The sequence below is a fragment of the Herpailurus yagouaroundi genome, unplaced genomic scaffold (assembly GCF_014898765.1).
Source record: "Herpailurus yagouaroundi ecotype Mexico unplaced genomic scaffold, PumYag 195, whole genome shotgun sequence".
In the NCBI taxonomy this organism is placed as follows: domain Eukaryota; kingdom Metazoa; phylum Chordata; class Mammalia; order Carnivora; family Felidae; genus Herpailurus; species Herpailurus yagouaroundi.
In genome coordinates, this window is record NW_024412426.1 from 15,032,516 (window position 1) to 15,050,538 (window position 18,023).

The following is an 18,023-nucleotide window of genomic DNA, read 5'->3' on the forward strand; positions in this document are numbered from 1 at the left end:
TAGAGAGAGAGAGGACACAGTATCTGAAGCAGGCTCCAGGCTCCGAGCTGTTAGCACAGAGCCCAGTGTGGGGCTCAAACCCATGAACTGCAAGATCATGACCTGAGCCAAAGTCTGACGCTTAACTGACTGAGCCACCCAGACACCCCTATCTGATCTTTATCAAGTGGGCATGAAGCTCTGTCTCTTTGTATAACTTGGAAAAACAAAAATCTTATTAAGGATCTTATTGAGGATTCTATTCAAAACAGAGACCAATACCAACTGAGCCTGACATCTTGATACTTAAGAAAGGATGTAACATTTCTTTTTACACAAGAATTTAACTCCATCTACATTTATTATTCTAAAGCTTTACTTCTTTTAAAAAACTATGCCAAGTTTTCATCTTTTGGCAATCTTTTGTATCTACTCTATCTGATTGGGAATGCTCAGGTGTCACTGTCACAGGAACAAGAAAGGTTACAAAGGAACAGTCAGCTACTGCCTTAGTTCAACTATGCTTTCTGGTTGTCTTGGCATAAATTTTAGTGCCTGAATTCTTTCAGAGCCAAGCTCAAAGCTAATACAAACGAAGCAGCTGCGACTGCATTGTGTTACATTTACATGGAAGGCCAACTCAGACCATTGTGTTATGGAAATGAGAACACTAAGCCAAGCACCTGGCCCGGAACACAAGCCGCTTTCTTTTAGCCAAAGCTAAATGGATGGCATCGTCTAAGGAGAAGTGATATAAAAATCATAAATATCAATAGTCACTTTATAAATAGAACATTAAAGAAAGAAGCCTGTTCCAAACACTCAGGCAATGGGAAACAAATATATACAATTACAAGGCATGATCATTTTCCCTTTCTGAATTAAATTTAAGTACCTGGATAACTCGTTAGTTTACTCGTTTCTTCCTAATTACCCCTATAAATATTATTTGAATATAGTTTTAACAATGTATAAACCATACAATGGATGTTTTATTTAAAGGAAGGCACAAATGTGACAAATGTAAAAAGTCTAGCAATATGATAAAGAAAAAAATGAAAAATAGCATCTTTAAAAAGAGGCAAAAACGACTCAAGTAACTAAAAGTGTTCCTGAAGAAGCTAATAGTCAAAACTCAGATCTGCAAAAACACTGTGAGCTTACACATATATATGACACGTAAAGGGCTCAAAGAAACATCCACAGAAACAAAACATTAAATAAAGGTTTCTATCTAGTTACACTTCCCAGTGTAAGTAGACACAGAATACACGATATACATAAAATACCAAAAAACCCCGAATTCCAAATATATATTAAAATCTCTTTTGGTTGAAGAAAAACATGTAACTCTTTTGCACAGGTACACGCATTTACTCCAAACGATCGCTTGGTGATTATTAAAAGGTTTAGTAATCCATTTGACTGAGATATCATGAGTAATACTAAGAGAGTAAACGTGAGACACTCCCTTGACTCTGGTCACTCAGTAAGTCATGAATGCCTTATCCATTAAACAATTATTTGTGGAGTGCTTACTGTGTGCAAGGTACTGTGTTAGGCACTGAGGTAGCTACAAAGATGAGAGGAGATATTTATTGTCTAACGAGGGACATGGACCTAGAAACAAACAACTGCAGTTGGAATTAAGGTAAAGAAATATGGAATGAACAGAAGAAACAGGAAAAGTATCCTGCAGATCACTGCTTCTCCTTATGCCTATGATTAGATAAAAGTACAAATGCACTGAAAATTCCTAAACACCAAGACCTTGCCTTACCTATAGATTCAGTGGCCACCTAAGTTCCCTCTTATGTTTATTTTTACTTTTCAGCTTATTTCAACTTATTGACTCGTCTGTCTACCACGGGCATAAAGATGGCTTAGACTAAGTAAGAATTACACATGAATAGACTGTTGTACTGGCTATCCATTCTAAGATTATAAAAATATACATTTTGGGGAATGGGAAAGATATACAAAGGTTTTGGGTTTCCCTAATTTGGGCTCACTGCAATCTTACTCCCTGGCTCCTTTCTACCACATCCAGCAGCAGGCAGCAGGATACAAGTGACTCTTATCCCCTTGCTTCTCCCGATCCTGATCTCTCAAAAGCTAACCACTACTCTACCGCTGATAGCCTGGGGTGGGTGCAGGGCTGGCCTTCTCTTGAATGGCAGGCAGTCCCTGACTTGTCGCCCTGAGTTATGACGCCGATAGCAAGGGGAAAAAGAGTCACTTGGGGAAGAGTCAAGAAATTTACCAATACTTCACAGTATTTACACAAATGGAGCTGGGAAGAAAGCCCTTTTGGAGAGTCCATGGCTAGCTCCTTTCTGGTTTAGCTTTTGAGCCAAGATAAATATTTCAGAAAACAAATCTCTAACGCTTTAATGGCCAGCCAAATTTAGTTAAGTTTGACAAACAAACATTCCCAGTCTTGCCCCAACCTACCTCCCCATCCTCTCTCTTGCCATTTTGGCCTACGTGCCTTTTGGTTCCTGCTCACTGAACCCTTATATCCCCTGCAAGCCTCAGTCACTTTATGAAGTGTGTCTTTCTAAACTGCTATTGCCTCTGCCTGGGATACTCTTCTTCCCGTCAATTATTTTCATTCAGCCTTTGAAACAGCTCAAATACTGGCTCCCCGGAAAAGCCTTTGCTCGCACAATGCATTGTTAAAAATCTGTGTCACCACGCTTATCTACCTCCTTATGAATCTGGTCATTTTTCTGTCTCTTACTACTGGACTTTAAATGCTCTGGGAGTGGAAAATTCTGTTGTGTTCGTTTCTGTGTCCCTAGGACCTAGTGCCAAGAAAGTATCAATAATTGGTGAATCACTAATACTTTGCCCAAAGCAACCATTCGGGAAGTGTGTCACTGTCAATAATTTCAGTCAAGGCTTTTGCTAAAAACTACTTATCTGCCCTCAGGATTTGCTTGAAAATGGAGCCGGGAAGAGTAAGCCCTTTGGAGGGTCCACCTGATAAGTTGTGAACCTGCTGTTTACACCACAGTAAAGACACGTGAATCCTAGGATCACAAGTACTTGTGCTTAAATCTCACTTTTGCCCCTTCAGAAAGTTAACATGGATCACTTCCATGGAAACAATCATGCTAATAGCATGGGATACTGTATTAGTAACTTAGTTAAGTATCTCAAAGTTTGGTTCCTTCTTACACTGCTTTCTCACATGCAGACTCCACTGTGATATTAATTACAAAAGCATTCTGTGTTGATCTGAAAGCTAGACACAATTCTAATTGGCACTACATTTAAGTCAGTCACATTAGCTATTGGTATTATACGGAAACTTAAAACATACTGTGAATTTACAGGTATCTGAGTACCGCACTGCCTCTTTTAGACAGCATATTTTGGTTTCTTTTAAGAGAATATAAATTATTTATCCAGAGCCATCATGGGATAAGGTATTTCACAAACCATATTTTTCTGGATAACAAGTTTTATAAGCAATAGATATTTTTAAGATTTAAAATATTCTCAATGGATATATATCACAATATTGCACAGTGACACTTTAAAAAAAACTGGCATGACAAATATAATTTCACTTTTTCTTAATGATTCAGGATCATTATTATCAATGTCAATTACTTCACTATTCTCCATGTGTCCTGTAATTCAATGGTACTCCTGTAGTTCAATGGCAACACTGGGCTATTTGCCTTTATAATAAGTGGATTCAGGTTGTTTTTATGAGTCCTTGCTTTTCATTTCCTCTGCCTCCTCCCCCCAACTCACTTCATTTTTTCAAAAATTACAATCAATGTGTTCTGATGGTTATTTTTCAAATAACTGCCTAGGTAAGAACTTACGGATAGTTAAATTCTCCTAGAGAGCTAAGTGCATGGGCTTTGGAACTACAGTTTGCCAGTCAGAGGCTCCTCCTTTCCTTCAATATTTCTTAATCTGTGAGATGGCTGAGGTTGTCAGAAGAGTAACAGCTGAATAAATGGTCTGTAAAGGAGTGCTCACCATCATGTATGTGCATCATTGGTTTATTACTTTTACTCAAGAGTAATTAGTATTATTAAGGTAAACCTCAAATTAGCTATCAACTGTTTAAATACAAATGAAAATTATTGTTCTTAATTAATTCAAACTTAAAAAGCCCAGTCATGAACTTCAGATTCAATAGAAGTACTTGAATGTTATAGAAGGATATTTTTCTTCAGTTATTGACTTAAAAAAAAATTAAGAATTAACCATTCTATTTTAGCAGGCTTGTATGAAAATTACAAATTCTAATTCAATCCTTTTCACCAAACACTGTGTATGGATAGTCAGTTTCACTATATTTGATTTCTGTTTCATCAGGAAGACAAGAAGGGGAGGGAAGAGAAAAAAAAAAATGCCCTTTTCATTCATTAAAAAAACCCAAACATTTAAGTGGGAAGCTAGGTCTATGGAAGAAAGAAATTTGGTAAAAGGAATGAAATCTGATATTTTATCATTCCGTCATAATATTGTTAGAATATTAATCCAATCTTGCTTGTGATCTTTAAAAATGAGAGAATCTGTAAACATTTGGAAGGTGTCACACAGTAACAGATATTCAAAAACGCTACAAGACACTGAGAGACAATAAAGGGAAATCTTGCTCTTCAGAGTTAATCCAAAATAAAACATTCATGTTGGTTGACTTATAAATGAATACCAGCTTATATATCTCAAAATATCATTTCAACCTACAGAGTTATCCCAACTTAAAAAAACAAAAAGTAGTGGAATATATAAATAAGGAATACAACATATTAACTTAGCTGAATTAAAAGAAAATCATCTTTTTTTCCCCCAATAGAAAAGTCTACTTCTACTTTATAGGGTTTTCCATTGTACCTACAATAATGACCAGCTTCATGATAGTTACTCTTTTCAAGTTTAAAAACAATAAGTTTTACTGAAATGATATAATTAGGCAGTATATTTCTTATTAAATAAGCAAAGAAAACGGATGGATTAAAATCTGGGTTACTCAGAGTTATATCAAAAAGGTACAAAACAGGACTGCAAGTGCTGGTCAGCTGACCTGATCGCTTCTAGCCTTCTGATCTCAGCATTCAATATTTAATACTGACTCTTAGTACTGCCTAGTCAGTTTAAGGAATATTTCTTCCAGGGTATTTCTTAAGCACTTAGATGGTCATCCAAAAGATGGCTTAAGCAAAGCACAGGCCAGGTCTCAGGAATAGAACTCACAATCGTCTAATTCTCCGATAATCTGCTCTGCAACTTTATGAGTCCCATCATTCACTGTTTATCCTCTAGCTCAAGGCAAACAAAACAAAACAAAAAACACCAAAAACCAAAAAACTCTTCCCATTTGTGGAAAAAAAAAAAAAAAAATCCTACCAGCATCCTTACAGAATGGTAACAGATTTTCACTAGTAACTTCATAAAAGGGCATCCTGCAAAGATTTGTACTCTGTAGGTCAGAGGAATTTGAATTTAATAATTATTCCCTAAAATGTAATAAACCTTCTACTCAAAGTGGTGGACATTAACCACAGTTAATCTACATAAGTTGATAACTGTGTCCTGTAACTTCAGTATTGTAAAGAAATTCTTGAGCAAAATGTGTGGATTCCTTAGTAACTGTCTCTAAGAAGAAAGGAGAGAAAAGTAAAATATCTTTTAGAGACGAGGAGCACTTACTGGTACTTTGAAGGGTGAGGTATTTACAGTGTCCATGGAGTTGGGTTTCTCTGATGTACTGGTCCCTGAGATACTCCGTCTGCGGGGGGACCTTTCTGCCGGCACCTCTGGAAAAGAAGAAAGAAACATCATTAAGAAACCGAAATTTAGGATCTTTGACTACAATGTAAAATTATTGGGGGTTTTCTCCCCCACAAAAAATCAGTTTCCTTTAAAGGCATATTACATTCTATCTCCACATGATTTCTCTGTTTCTCTCTGTGGTATTCGAACTATCAAGACACTAGGGAGACCTGGTCACAGTTAAGAATCCGCTTTAGCATGACAGATTATAATTTCATCTGTGCACACATAAAAAATATTTTCACATTTTCTGAGCTATGTTTAAGATCTACAAATTCACTTGATATTCGCATCTCGCAGTGCGTGAATATACTTCTCTATTTGTCAGCAACACAGGAGTTAACAGAATCCAAAGACAATTTTGGCATTCTTGTGAACAAAATATAGTCTTGTGTTGTACATGATTCGATGGTGTCTGCACAAAGGTCAAAGTTCAGTTCTGTGCAGATAAGATGATTCGCCAGACTGCAACCAAAGGGCCATGAGGCGACTGAAAGCTGCTGCTAGGATAAAATAACATATATGCCTATGCAGATATAAAAATAGATCAGCTTCTCCTTGTGCTGGCAATATGACCTTACTAAGATCTTACTCTGTATTCCTAAATCTGTTCAAACTGACCTAACAAGCTTCGGATTTTGCAGATGATGTGATATTTTCTAATTTAATTACTGTACACTATATTAAGGTTACATTTAAACATTTTTTTCATAGAGTGATATAAATATATGCATATATATGCACATACACACGCACACAGATGATAGATATACACATATTATACCTTTATCACAACTGCTTCCCATCTCCACGTCAACTGACAGACATATAGGAATCCAGCTTCTCAGATAACATTAGATAATCTCAACATGGACAAGGAAAAAAAACACATCCTAAAAAAAGTACTCTGTATTATCTTCCAGATCTTAAAAAATAAGGAGTAAATCGTGACTCCGGAGACTGACATTTTGATTCCTGCTGTTCTCCCTTTAAAAGATAGATGCAGTTTAAACTTCCATTTCTGGCCTCCTGGCCCCTGGGATCCGTGCTACTTCTACTTAAGAGAAAGCGTTTTTTCTCTCGCTCCCTCCCTGTGTCTTGCTCTTCCCCCTCCCTCCCTACAGCTTGCAGAGAGAGCAAGCGAGAAAGAAACACACAGGACTGCAGCTATTCAATCAATCGTTCCGACTGCACATCCTCATTAGTTACTTTCAGGCTATTAGCAGACGCCCAACCACTGCCTCCCCTCAGTTACAGAAAATTTCACTGTATTACACTAATCCGCAGCAAGAAAAAAACATTTACTGAAATTTATATTCAGCTAGTGCCAAAAGGACACCATTTTACACAGACCTAGTAATGCACACAAATCAATCCCTCCTATGAAAATCCAATTGGAAGTGCTTACCCTATTACCATCTTTGCATGCTGGACACTGATTTTCTTTCCACAACTAAACATATCTTCTGTGTGACATCTTGACCAGTAAGACATAAGCCAAATTGCAACATTGCTAATGACAGAGGTTGCCAACATAGCGTCTTATATGCCTGCAGTACAAGAAAGTCCCATGCTATCACTGTTTTAAAATTATGAGCAATAACTGTTAAGTCTCTCAACTTCTCTCTAACCATCAGTGGTTAAATGAGCCTTAATGCACAAAGCCATTTTCAGAATTAGGCACACATGACTTCTAAAAAATGGCAGTACAATTAGCTAAAATTCACGGCAATGGCACAAAGCACCAAATTTAAACAAACCAGCTTTGCAAAGCACTCCGAACTACAAGACCTTCAGACTTTAGGAACGTGACTTTAAAGAATGATTATCCAAGTTAGGCATTTCTAATATATGGGGGGCAGGCTGGTGGGGAGAGGGTCTGGTGAAGACACAAGAAAATCTCATCTTTCCTCTGATAATAACCTATAATTAGAAGATACGTGAGATTAAATATTACAGTATAATATATTTTAATCTCTGAATAATTGATGGAGAAACCAAACTTGGAGGAAAATAAGTTCCATTAGCAAGACTAAAATGATCCAGGAAACAGGTTTCCTTAATTTCCAATGTTCTGGATAAGGAAAAAAATGGAAACATTTCCTCATTTTCTTTCAAACATCTAATTATAGTTTTCAGGCATATGAACTCATTAAATAAATATATTTCAGTGCTTTTAACAATTTGAAATTACATTGGCTAAAATGAGCAACCACATGTTAAACTCTAACAAATACGTTACTTGTTGTACTTCTCTTCCTCTTTTAGATTCTCTTTCTGTACCTCGAGAAAAATCACAACTCTGGTGTAGCTTAGAGAATATTACTAGGTTCAAAAAGAGGAAATTAAATTTTTCTTGAAGTTTGAACAATTGACATTGACGAGGGAAAAGACAGGAAGGAAATAAGCTGCATGAGCCAATGAGAAGAAGTCTACACTCCCTGACTTTCTCAGCCCCCACAACAAGGCAACTTATCTGCAGATGCAAAAAAAGGCCCTTGAATACCCAAGTTCTTTCGTTTTCAGAAGATTCGGAACTGTTTCAAAGTGGAGCGAAGGAACGTATACCCAAGCACCAGTGGCCGCTCAGAGCCATGGTGGCAGCATCAGCAAGGGCCGAATTAACAACTCACTGGATTAGTCACAGGCAGGCCTGCATATTAAACTGTCCCAGCTACCTTGAACTTGAAATCTCCAAGCAGAAAGGAAAGCTGCTACTATCCCCCTAAAGCCACCTTTCTGCTGAGTTAGAAGGAAAATCTATACCGGTTCCAGTAGACCAAAATTAGACGGCTCTCTCCCCTGCCCCCACTCACGTTACAGACGCCTGCATTATTTTCACCTGCTATAAGAATTAGTGTTCCTTTCATAGTCATAATATTTAATTACAGTTATTTTAAAATATGCTCACTCTCTAAGACTGAGTCAGAGACTTATAATATTGTTTCAGTTAAGGTCTGAAACCATTGTATTCACTTTCTCATCCTCTAAAGATATTTTCCACCTGCAGATTGAAAGGCACAAAAAGTTATAAAATAGAAAAGCCTGGTTAAGTTTTAAATTTATCTCTTCATTTCCTTTGCCACTGGGTATGAACCAAGATGAAGTGACAACTTAAAATGATGACAGACAACCTCCAACGTAGCTCCGCAGGGAACATTATTGAACAAAGCGAACGACTGGGTGCTCTCCCAACTATCTGTGTGATTCTGTGTAAGCCATTTCATCTTTTCTGCTGGATGATTATAGGGGCAAAGGCACTTTTGGTGAAGGATGTGCTTGTTCAACAGACAGAAGTCAACGTCTGCCTTTAGAACCTAATAGTTGTACTGTTCATGACTTTAACTCACTTATCGAGAAGAAATGTCAGAAAGCATTTCAAGGAAGACAAAAAGCAGGACAGTGTAAAGGAGATGACGAGGTGTAGTAATTTCACTATAGTAATTACAGTGAATGGGTGGGGCTGCGTTGAGAAGATGAGGTGAGGAAGTCGGCCTTGTAGGTTGATTAGGGAAGAACACTGCGGGCAGGGGGGAGCCAATACAAAGCTCCTGGAGTAAAGTGCAGCGTGGAGGCCAGCGCGTAAGGGACCAGTAAGTAGCAGCAGAAAGCCTGAGGCTATGGAGGTGTGCTCAGACCATGTAGGCTCTGTAGGCCTATATGTGCAGACTTCAGGTTTTTACTGTGAAATGAAAAACCACCTGGTCAAACACATTTCACCAAAAGGTATAATAAAGCACAGAGAAACCCTATGGAGAGATACACTTACTGGCACTTTCTTAGGTATTTTCTTTTCAGGAGTTTGAATAATGAGTGTGATTGAAATAATTCTGGAATATTGTATGTTTGGAAAGAGAGTAAAGGGAAATGTTTATCATATTAACTGAGGGTTAGGTTCCAAAAGCCCCTGAAAATATCCTAAATGAGAAAGGTATCTGTTGTATCTGTTATCATTATGGCCAAATATCTATAAGCATCAAGTACATTTACTTTTTTTTTTTAATTTTTTAATGTTTATTTATTTTTGTGAGAGACAGAGCATGAGCAGGGAAGAGCAGAGTGAGGGGGAGACAGACTCTGAAGCAGGCTCCAGGCTCTGAGCTGTCAGAACAGAGCTCAACACGGGGCTTGAACTCACGAACTGTGAGATCATGACCTGAGCCCAAGTCGGACGTTCACTGACTGAGCCACCCAAGCGCTCCTACATTTACCTTTTTTTTCAGTCATATTTAACCAAAGTTTGTTTGCCATCATGCCATACATGCACACACTTAACATAAATACCAGGGCTCAGGTGTCATGAATTCTGATAATGTGTGTCACTCTTAGAATAAGTTACCATCGTTAAGAAATGGTTCAAAATAATTTCTTTGAAGAGAAAAAGATGTACTATAAAAGTTATTTAGGCACCTCTTTTGTGACTACTTTGTCTAAGGCAGAAGTATTTTTATGATAATTTTAGCTAATATTGAGTGTTTTGTGCGAAGTGCTGGGTCTGGTATCTATCTGCCTTAATCTTTGGGCCCCTGAGGTGGTAACAATTATTATTCTCTTGGATGAGTGTGGGGCCAAATTTAAAAGAAGAAAATAATAGTTACCAATGTGAAAGTAATTTCAGAAAATTCAACATGAAAAATAACCAAAATGTAGAAAGATACTTCTAAAGTTTTAATTTGTTGGACAATGATGTAAGGAACCAAAATACCCTTCTCACAGCAAAAGTCTCTAGTTATGACAGATCAGAAAAACATTACATGTTCACAGATGCAGTCGGTGTGGCATATATTGTGTGCCTGAATACTTCAGATGAAGGGCTACCCGGGTCAATTCTAGTAATTTTGTGCACAGAATTATCAAACATGAATGAACAGGGAGGCTCTGTCCCTTATAATTATTCACAGGCCCCTTTAATATTTTGGGTATTATATTTAGGAAACAAGTGTTCCAATATTATTCTAGTCTAGAAAGGGGAACTTTTTAGTTCACTTCAAAAACCTTTTTAAAAATCAGTAACATTTCAATCAAGCCTGACAGAAAGTTACACACCAAACTGTGTTTGTGTACGCATTCACGTCACTGAAGTTTCAGGGTGCTGCTGTGAATGAGCCCACTCCACTATCGTCTATTTGCCCTGATATTGTGTAAATGATGACAATAAATAAGATAGGATATGTCAGTGGCTCAAGTTATTAATGAATAAGATAAGCAAAGAACTTCTCTCTTCATGCTGTGAATTCTAAATTAGAACTCCTTTCCCACAGGAGCAGAAGGGAAAAAGAGGAAGGAAAGAAGACTATTAGACAATGGGTCTGTATGTATTCGGTCAAGAAGGACCTCAAAACAAATGGCAAAAGGTGAAAGAGGAAAGGCTTCAGGAGAATGAGATTTTGTGTTTCTCTGGAAGACTCCTAAAGGCAATGGGACCTTAAAGATTCAGTTGGAGAACAATGTTGTAAAGGAAAAGTGACAAGAACAAAGAGAAGAAAATTACATATTGCGTTTATATAGTTGCTAACACTGTAGCACCTGGGCGTTTATAGACTTCATCCACCTGCTTTGCAGTAGGACATTTTCTGCTGTATCCCAGTTTTACAGCTTTAAAGCCTATGTACAGGACAGTCACTACCATTCAGCTGCTCTGAAATACAAATCCCCAGAGCCACTTTAATTTATCCAATTTGTATCACTTAGACTGCAGGACTTCACTCAAACAAGCCGACCTTTCAAGTTTGCATGCCCTTGACACTGACTTCAATCCAAACCAATTGGTGCTAAGTACACAAACGTGGTGAATTCTCAGGAAGTAAAGCCATTCAGTCTCCCCACCTTTTCTTTACTTCAACAAATTTATTCTCTATTATTATTATTGTTATTTTTAAAATTCCTTCTTATTAATATAATAGGAGAATATACTGATTTCTCTCTGGTCAAGGAGTTTGGACACAGACAAGTACTTCATTTCTTCAACTTAGGACTTCACATGATGATAGTGGATGGAATAGCAGAGAATAGCTTTAGTGCAAACAGCAGTCTCAACCAGAAAGGCTAAGAAAACAGCTCATGGATGTCTACATGGTAGCTTAAGATTCAAACACAAAGCAGATCTCTGGTTCTTAGTGATAACCACCAAGGATCTTAATAATAATGATAAAAACATAACGAGCATACCTGCAACACCAAACTATCATTTATTATTCCTTATTACATGCCACATGTTTTATAGGAGGTATCTCTTCCATCATTACAACAATTCTCTGGAACTATCGCCTCCATTTACAGATAAGAAAACAAGAAAACATTCTATTACTCTGTCCATGTTTGCACAGCTGGTAAAGGGTAGAATCAGGATTGGAACTCACACAGTCTGGATCTAGAGTCTGTACTTTTAATTACTATGCATGTTACCCTATTCTCCTTGTGTTTTGTATAATATGCTGTAATGGAGAAGAAATAAGATAAATAATCATGGAGACCCCAATTTTCCTACTTTTTCCTAAAAATAACTCAAAGGGCTTTAACAACATACACACAATTCTTCATACATTAAAGAGAGGTAAATCACTTAGCATTGTATTATTGTGGTGAGCACTGAGTAATGTACAGAATCACTGAAACTATAATGACACTGTCTGTTAATTATATTTCAATAAAAAAAATAATGCGTTATCACATTGCATTCCACTTAACCAGTGATTTGCCAGCCTGGCTGTGAATTCAAATCAGCTGTAGAGCTTTTATTTTATTATTATTCTTATTATTTTTAATGTTTATTTATTTTGAGAGAGAGCGAGCACGCAAGACAGTGTGAGTGGGTGAAGGGCAGAAAGAGAGAGAATCCTAAGCAGTCTCCACCCTGTCAGCACAGAGACCGATACGGGGCTTGATCTCAAGAACCGTGAGATCATGACCTGAGCTGAAATCAAGAGTCAGACGCTTGACTGTCTGAGCCACCCAGGTGCCCCAGCTGTAGATCTTTTAATCAAAACACAGATGCCCTTTATCCAAGGGACACAGGTGTGCTGTTTCGAAGGGACACATGCACCCCCATGTTTACAGCAGCACTATCAACAATAGCCAAAGTATGGAAACAGCCCAAATGTCCATCAATGGATGAATGGATAAAGAAGATGTGGTATATATATACAACGGAGTATTATTTGGCAATCAAAAACAATGAGATCTTGCCATTTGCAACTATGTGGATGGAACTGGAGGGTGTTATGCCAAGTGAAATTAGTCAGAGAAAGATAAAAATCATATGACTTCACTCATATGAGGACTTTAAGAGACAAAACAGATGAACATAAGGGAAGGGAAACAAAAATAATATAAAAATAGGGAGGGGGACAAAACAGAAGAGACTCATAAATATGGAGAACAAACTGAGGGTTACTGGAGGGGTTGTGGGAGGGGGGGATGGGCCTAATGGGTAAGGAGCACTAAGGAATCTATTCCTGAAATCACTGTTGCACTATATGCTAACTAATTTGGATGTAAATTTTAAAAAATTAAAAATAAAATTAAAAATAAATAAATAAATAAATAAATAAATAAATAAATAAATAAATAAAAACACAGATGCCCAGCTCAGACCCACTGAATTACAACCTTTGGGGAAGGGGAGAGTACAGCCTAGGCATAAATATTACAAAAAGTTTCCTAGGTAAATCTGATATGCATTTCTTTTTTAAAATTGAAGTATTATAGGGGCGCCTGGGTGCCTCAGTCAGTTAAGTGTCTGACTTCGGCTCAGGTTATGATCTCACCACCGTTCATGGGTTCGAGCCCCACGTCAGGCTCTGTGCTGACAGCTTGCTTAGAGCCTGGATCCTGCTTTGGATTCTGTGTCTACTCTCTCTGCCCCTCCCCTGCTCACACTCTCTCTTTCTCTCTCTCTCTCTCTCTCTCTCTCTCTCAAAACTAAATAACTGTAAAAAAAATTTTTTTTAACTGAGGGATTATAACGGACATACAGATTGATACTGGTTTCAGATGTACAACCTAATAATTTGATATTCGTATATATTGTGAATGATCACAATAACTCTAACATTTGTCACCACACATATAGAAATTAAAATTAAAAAAAAGAATTAAATCATTCTCTTAGAGGGGTAAGTTAGTGCAAAAAAGCCCACCAAAGAAAATGCTCAATCCTGGAACACTGTTGCTAATAAGAATATTCTAGTCAAGAAACAGGTGAGGAAATGGGGTAAAGAGGGAGAAAGGGGTCTTGCTTAATGGAATGGTGAAAAATGTGAACAAATCAGGAAACAACCTATAAAAACATCTAATACTGATTGCTTGAATTAAAAAGTGATAAAAAGTCCTCCAAAAAATAACCTGACCTTAGTGGGAGGGATGAATACATAGAGCACAGAGGATTTTTAGGGCAGTGAAAAAACTCTGCGTGGTACTGTAATGATGGATACATGTCATTATACAGTTGTCCAAACCCAAAGAATATACAATATCAAAAATGAACCCTAATGTAAATTACAGACCTTGGATGATTATGATGTGTTAATGCAGATTCATCAACTACAACAAATGTTACTATTCTGGTGGGGGATACTGGTAATGGGAGAGGTTGTGCATGAGGGGGAAGGGGGCTGCACAGTCCCTGTACCTTCCTCTTAATTTTGCTATGAACCTAAAACTGCTCTTAAAAAAATGCAGTGTTAAAAAAACAAGACCAAACCCTGTCCCTCTAAAGTACACCTAAGTGGAGAATAAGTACTCAGGCCAATTCTATGAGACAAAAATAGATAAATAGCATGAAGATCTTAGGCTTTACAAAGAATAATCTTTAAGAAAACATTGTTCAGCATAAAATGATGTTTTTGAGCATTTCGATCGAGTTATTGGTAAAACTTAATCTCACAACTTCATTTTGGTGAATAATATTTTATGTTCAACTCTGGAAGACACTGTCTTCTAACTTACAGAGATGTAAGAACTGTAAACTTTTTCTATAACTGACTTAATATGTTCTCACTATTAGTATTTTTCATAAATAATTGTGGGTAAAATCTTTGATTTATTCATACCACGATTTCAGTATTCACCTTTAAAAACCTAAAAAGATTTGGTCCTTGATTATGCCTGGGACTTTTAAGACTAGTTTGGGTTTTGTTCCAAAAACAGGCATTAATAGAAAGTACTGAAGTACTGAAAACACAAATATTTGGCCTCTAATACACAGATGAGAACTTATTCATGTACTAAGGGCCAAATATGCATATAGCACTGTACAAAAAAAATGTTTACATTGGATATCAATTCTTAGTGAAGGTATCAGAAGACGGAGAAGCCTATGATGTTGATTTGTATCCCCATCTGCCACCAACGTTGTCAAATCTCTTTTCAAAATGTCTGTTGGCTTCATTTTGTCCATTTTATTTCCACTACCATCTATCACCCTGGTCTTGGACTTTTTATCTTCTCATGCAGATCATGGCAGGACTCTCCTAACTGATCTCACTGACTCCTGTCTTTTTCTGCTGAAAGCTATCCTGCTCGCCATTACCAGATTAGTTTCCCTAAAACATTACTTTCTTGATGTAATTGCCTTCCTAGAGATCTTAAGATAGGTTGAAAAAAACCACCTGGCGTCACCTTTCACAGTCCCTCTTTTCTGCCAGCACCTTCCAACAAATTGCCTTAGACAGATGATCTTTGATCTCAAACTGGTCGTATTCATTCCCTATGTCTGATTTTGCTAATGGTTTTCACCTATCTGCCAAATCTTAGGTGACCTTCAATACCAATGTCAGTTCAACTACTTTCACAAAACCAGTTCTAATTATTGACATTTCTTGGATTTCCAATTAATACATTTGTAGAAGTTCATATTACTTGATCATATGTTCTTTAGTTTCAGGTACCAAACTACATTCCTGCCCAATACAGTATTCTGCAAGTGATGTCTTGAACGAGGTTTAAATAATTTAAGATTTGAGTAATAGTGATCTTGCCTCAATTTTTAAACAAAACAAATTTTAGTAAATAGAATTCTCTCAATTTTAAATATGCAATGTTCTCATAAACCATTTACACTAAATTTTGCTTGTCTGCAAGGAGTACTAAAACAAAATAAAAGATAATAATTAGTAACAAATAAATTTGAACAACTAAAAAATAGTTCAGTATAGTCTGACAACCTTTTTTTTCTCCTTAATAAACATATTCTCCTTTAATAAACATTTAATAAACATATGATATAGAATTGCCCTTTTATGTATGTTAAAGTGGTAAAATATTATTTCATATACAAAGTCATATGGTTCAACTTAATATATAGTAAAATTATTAATCAGTTTTCTAGTTATTTTAATTCACATATGGAATTAAAGTGAACCATATAGTCAAGTTTAAGAGTCACTGTCTTTTTATGTACAGTATATTAATTTGAATCTTCAGCTATAATTGAGATTTTGATAAATAAACTACATGAGAGCTTAGGCTTAAAAGTTTTGAGATGTTTCCTAGGAATCATTCTTTTTGAAAATTCACATATCTCCAGGTTTCCTTAAGAAGCACATTTAAACATAATAAGGTTTAAATCTTGATTTCTTATTCATTTCCATTTTCTTTAGATATCTGTTCAGCTTGATTTTCTTAAATTTTTTATTTGTACATCTCCATCAGGAAAATTTTGAAAGAACTTTTTTTTTTCTTTCTCTAAGGAAATCCTCTAAATAAAGGATGTAAGAGTTAAACACAAAGGGAACCTTGACCACCTGTGGGACTCAATAGGGATTCAACTGCCACGTTTAGGGTTTAGCAGGGCTCCTAGGATTTTTAGTTTCTTCTTCAATTTAGATACCAGAATATCAATTAATTCATTTATGATGAAAAACTGAATTGTCACTGATTGAAAATATTAATGTAAGTGTAATCCAGCAATTACTCTTTTTCGGAAGTCAAGCTACACAAGAAATCAAACCACAATTGGTGATAATTTTAAGATACTGATTCAATTTCTTTCATGGTTATAAGTTGCAAGCCTACTTATATTTTCTGTTTCTTCTATAGTCAATTTTAAAAAATTTCATCTTTCTTTAAATGCCCAATATCTCTAAATTTTCAAATATCATAAAGTTGTTCATGATAGATTCCTTCCTATTTTTCAAGTCTCTGATTTTCTGTTAACAGTGTTTCATTTTTCATTTCTTAAGTTTATTTATTTAATGAGGGGGGGGAGAGGGAGAGGGAGAGGGAGAGAGAGAGAGAGAGAATATCCCAAGTAGGCTCCACACTGCCAGCACTGAGCCCGACATGGGGCTCAAATGCATGAACTGTGAAATCATGACCTCAGCCAAAAATCAAGAGTCAGACATTTAACCAACAAGTCACCCATGCACCCCTCTTTTTAAATTTGTAACATTGTTTCTTTGTGCTTTCTCTTTGTCTTGATCAAATCTTGACAGTTTTATCTATTTTCATTGAACTTTTTAATAAAACAACTCTTGGCTTTATTGATTCTATGATGTTTATTTCTGTCTTCCATTTCATTATCATGTGCTATTATTTTCATCATTTCTCTCCCTAAACTTTCTTTGGAGATATAGATATATATATATATGTGTGTGTGTGTGTGTGTGTGTGTGTGTGTATATATACATATACATATATATATATATATATAATTTCTAACTTGTTGAGACAAATGGTTAATTAGCTCATTAGTTTTCAGCCTTTCTCAATATAAAAAGTTAAGTCTGTAAATTTCACTTAATAATTATTTCACAGTATCCTACAGGTTTTGATATGTACCATTTTCAGGATGTTCACTTCTAACCATTTTACAATTTTCATTATTATTTCTTCATTGACAAAAGAGTCATAGAAAAGTAACTTTAAAAGTTTCCAAAGCAAAGATTTTTAAAGTAAATTTTTGTTACTAATTTCTATCTTAGTTCAACCAGGATCAAGAGAAGGCATTCTGTGTGATATAAAGACTTTGAAATTTGTTGAGATTTATTTATGGTCCAGTCTATGGACAGTTTTCATGAAGATTCCATATGTGTATGATAAGACTATATAATTGTTGGATTCAGGATTTTATATATGTCCACTAACTTAAGTTTATTATGTTTTTTTTAAATGTTTATTTATTTTTGAGACAAACAGAGACACAGCATGAGCTGGGAAGGGGCAGAGAGAGAGGGAGACACAGAATGTGAAGCAGGCTCCAGGCTCTGAGCTGTCAGCACAGAGCCCGACGCGGGGCTCAA

At 36.3% G+C, this 18,023-nt stretch overlaps 1 protein-coding gene across 10 annotated transcripts in view; it reads right to left on the reverse strand.

The window, feature by feature from the left end:
• Positions 1 to 18,023, reverse strand: part of RASAL2 (RAS protein activator like 2) — a 379,294-nt gene that overhangs the window by 87,185 nt on the left and 274,086 nt on the right. For 9 of the 10 annotated variants that reach the window (XM_040446671.1, XM_040446672.1, XM_040446673.1 and 6 more), the window contains one exon: positions 5,662 to 5,768. In XM_040446671.1, coding sequence (XP_040302605.1) covers positions 5,662 to 5,768 — 107 coding nt within the window. Of the gene's footprint in view, positions 1 to 5,661; positions 5,769 to 6,568; positions 6,760 to 18,023 lie in introns of those variants that run through there. The other variant, XM_040446676.1, reaches the window with a different exon arrangement.